This window comes from Wolffia australiana, chromosome 10, assembly GCF_029677425.1.
Source record: "Wolffia australiana isolate 7733 chromosome 10, ASM2967742v1".
NCBI classification, from domain to species: domain Eukaryota; kingdom Viridiplantae; phylum Streptophyta; class Magnoliopsida; order Alismatales; family Araceae; genus Wolffia; species Wolffia australiana.
In genome coordinates, this window is record NC_135844.1 from 13,716,385 (window position 1) to 13,720,573 (window position 4,189).

At 50.0% G+C, this 4,189-nt stretch overlaps 1 protein-coding gene across 1 annotated transcript; it reads right to left on the reverse strand.

The window, feature by feature from the left end:
• Nucleotides 1-407: 407 nt before the first annotated feature.
• Nucleotides 408-1,310, reverse strand: LOC144708296 (polyphenol oxidase I, chloroplastic-like). The gene is made up of 2 exons (XM_078581543.1): nt 925-1,310; nt 408-855 (listed from the first exon to the last, which is right to left on the reverse strand). Exons 1-2 carry the CDS (start codon nt 1,308-1,310, stop codon nt 408-410), a joined length of 834 nt encoding a protein of 277 aa, XP_078437669.1.
• Between the last annotated feature and the right edge of the window lie 2,879 nt (nt 1,311-4,189).

Genomic DNA, 4,189 nt, shown 5'->3' on the forward strand with positions numbered 1-4,189 from the left:
GCGCTAGGCAACAAATTATCACCGACCAATTTATTCGCTCTCTCTCAGTTTCCATCTCGCTTTGGTGCACACTCATTTATTCTCCGCCGTAAGTTCTTTGAAACAAGCCATGCGTAACTCTCTGTAAAAGTTTATACCGGAATCAATGTATAGTATTTTTTTTCGAGCTTGGGAAAATATTAAATAAACACAAGTATGAATGTATTTCACCACGCAGTTAAATCCAGTCCGTCACCTCAAAAATTCAATACGCACGCCATCAACTGTAATGAACACTCCAGAACCGCCTCTGGGCACCAAAGAAACCCATATAATCTTATCTTCATCAGCTTCGAGATCTTCCAAAAGCTCCAAAATCCCAAGCTTCAACGTCGTCCCCTTCCTCCCCATCTTCCCTTCAGTCTCTCCTATTCTCCTCGCCCAGTGCAAAGTGTTAACAAATGACCCAGCAAACTCCCTCGCAGAGGCCCGGCTATATTCTCCTCCTCGGCACCCAAGTTAACAAACATGTCGAACTTAGCGTACACTTCGCACTTCATGAGTATCCCCTCCATGAAGACAATCTCCTCTTCTCTAACCTTCTCTTCCTTCAACCGCCCACGCTTTGGACGATGAACCTCAAAAGTCACACTCGAGACGAGAGCTCGCTCTTTCTCCATCACTGCTCTTTGCGATAGTAGAGAACCACTCTTTCTCTTCATTATAGAGGCCGCCAAAGACCCCGTCGGCTTCGACTTGGCATTGAGCCAAGGCAGGGGGATCTCCTCGTACTTGTAGCCGAGCTTGTGGGTATCGCGCAAGTCCCGGACTTTGATTCTCACGAAGCGGAGATTCTCATCGTAGAAGATGAAGGCGCTGTCGAGCCACGAGTGTTCTTAAAAGTCCACGTCTTTCCCTTCTCTGATCTCCTTCCATACTTCCCACAGCCTGTCGATGTTGGATTGATGAACATAGATGATCAGATCCTTCGCTGCAGAGTAAAACGCGCCCATGTCCTCTCTCTCTGGGTTAACCCCGCTGCCGACCCAGGAATGGAGGGTGTTATGCGGGGGCCCTTCCACTATACCGGGCCCGTCGCAGAATCCTTCTTCACCCGCGGTTAACTTACAACCCAAGAACAGCTCCCTCTTCTTCGCCCCAGAGACCATCTGTTTGTGCACGAAGGCCAAGTTCACTTCCACCTCTTCGTTGGAGGGTTTGACGCTCTCCTCGTTGTTGTAGTTCAAATTGGCGATTGTCGGGGGAAGATGGGCTCTGTATCTCTCACCGTCGCAAAGTACTCCTTTGGCGAATATTCTGGGGATCTGCATTCCCTATAGCATGTCCCAGCTCCAGTAGGGTAAGGCAAAGGTCTCGTCTCCGATAAGTTTTCCGAGAATTCTTTCGTGGAAGAAGAGGAAGGCTCTGTGCCAGGGGAAGAAGAGCCATGAGCGGTGGATCTTGAACAAGGAGGAGGAGTTCACTTGGTTGTAGGAGCCGGTGCAGTAGAGACAGTGGTTGTTCGCTTGGCGGAAGAAGCTGTGGGGGTGATCCGAGGGCAGAGATTTCATAATGGCCACTGCCTTCCAGTACTTGGCGATGAAATCAGCATCAAGATGGTGGACGGCTCGGCGAACGCATTTCTGGGTCTGCGATAGCTTGGAGAGATCAAATTGGACGAGTCTCTGGTCAATGTCTCTTCTTGGGGGGCCAGCCGTAGGTGGGCCGGTTGGCATCAATGAAGGAATGGTGGCAAGCGGATAAGTTTGCCAAGAGAGGGCCGCCAAGAAGAGCGCTTGAACTGAGTTCAGACTTGGCATGAGAGAAGCATATCGCAAAGAGGAAGAAGGAAACTACAAGCAGAGCTGGCGCCTCATGGCACTCTTGAAGGTGCTCCCCTTTATTTGAATACCCACCTACGGCTTTGATTGTTATAACTTTTGCAGGAGCTATGACGTCATTCCTTGCGGCAACTACAGGAATATTATAGAACGATCCAAAGAGGGTCATAGCTTATTCAACTTGCAGTCAATTAGGCTATAGCTTATTCTAACTAGCAGTGAGTAAGTTACTGCCTTGAAAGTACGTCGGCTCTTCATATAGAGACTCAACATTAGGGCTTTGTTGGGTGAAGCTAAGTATAGAGTAGAGGAGATGCCACGCGGCGGCAGTTGAAGGTCGTTCCTTGGAAGTGCGTGGTTGAAGCTAAGTACGAATTACTTAAATTCATTTGAAGTGAAAGATAAGAAGACATACCACTTTAGCCATTGCCGTTCACTATGCGCCCTCCACCGCCGCCATCCGTCGCCGTCGTCCGTCTCCGCCGTCCACCGCTCGCCGTTGCCTGCCTCGTCTGAGGTCTGATCGTGTATTTTTTATTCAAAAGTTTGAATCGAAAATACACGATGGACCTATCAAAATTCAAAATAGGTTAAATCCTATGTGGATATCGATTTTCGATATCCACATCCAATATCTGGTACTGTCATCTATCCCTTTGAGACGCAAACGGATGCTGACATCGGGACAGATATCGACATCAGATATCGACACTGTAGCAACCGATATCCGATACCGATATCTGATATCCGGATATTGAAAAGAACAGATACCGTAAATTGCCTTTTCGGTATCCAATACAGCATACGTCCCGATACCGACATCTGGTACCGGTATCGGGACGGGCAAACACTAGCAGTGCGTCGTGGCGATGCGGGAAATTGTAGTCGGGCGTCGACGAGCAAGGGACGAGTATGAAGTTGATGGAGCGAGAAAGCAGTCATGAGCACTCGCCTGGTACAGGATGGGTGGTTGGAGCGTAGCGAGCAAGGACGGATGATCTGTGGCTGACGGGGCGAGGCAGATAGCCTTGCGCTTGGCGGGGCAAGGGGCAACCCTGCGCGCGGTAGGCGAGGGTGGTAGTCATGCGCACACGGGCGCGAGAGGCTGGCAGGGCAGACAGCCCTGCGCGTGGCGGGGCAAGGGAGCAACCCTACATGCGGCAGGCGAGTGTGGCGATTGTGACCACGCGGGCGCAAGCGGTCGGCGGGGCGGGACGGATAGCCTTGCATGTGGTGGGATGCCGACAGAAGGCCGATGCGCACGGGCAGGGGCAGTGGCCTCCGCACAGCGGGGGTGGGCGCGGTGTGTGCCGGTGGAGGATCGGCGTGCGCGGGCGCAGGCGGGGGCGGCCTGCGCGTGACGCTGATGATGGAAGGCCTGCGTGCGCAGGCTGTGGGCGAGCGGCTTTGCGTGCGGAGAGTGCGAGTAGATGACCACGTGCACGACAAGCGTAGGAGATTGTTGACCTCCCTCGAAAGCGACGGCGCCTGCAGGAGGCGGCGGCTGCTTGAGAGGGACAACGACTGGGGAAAACTTCTTTTGAGAAGAAGAAACTTCAATTCCAAAAGAAATTCACCAAGTTTTTCTTAACATTGGCCTATGTATAGGCCTTGGAGGAAAGAGAAAATAAGATAACTCTAAATTTAAAAAACCTAATATTAAACGACGTCGGGACATGCTAACATGTCACGCCAAGGGACAGTTCTGAAGTTGGTATTGGCGATGAGTCATGACGCAGGATGTCTCGTGAGAAGGTGGAGGCACCACCAGTACTGGTGCGTTGTTGTGGTCGCCATCAGTCCATAGGTCAGCAGGGATCATATCTGGTGGTGGCGAGTGCAGGAGGAAGCGCGTTACAACCTCTTGACTGCACTAGAAGCTCCGCCCGGCATTGAAGAAGAGTCAGAGAAGCTTGGATGCGCACCCGGACGGAGGAGAAGAGAAAAGGAGACCGCATATCGATGTTAGGCGGCGGAAATTGGCGCCGCCACCCCTTCTTTTCGAATCAGGGCAATTCAGGTTCATCATGACCCTCTTCGGCTGATTTTTATGTTTTTCCATTACTCTAGATGCTTAATTCTAGCTCAATCAACTTAGTTACCTAGTTTTCATCGAAGTTTGGTATCGTAAACTCTTTGTGCCATTTCATCAAACACTTTACGTGTTCGGTGATTATTTCTTCAATTTATCTAAGTTTTGACTATCTCAACAATATAAAAATTTAAAATCATATTCCTCCTCTTTATCCCATCTTCTGTCGAACACCTCACGAGCGTTCGACAAAAATACCCCTTATCTTTGATTTTCTCTTATAAAATCAATATAAAACATGTAAAAAGATAAATCAATTATATTTTGATATTCTATC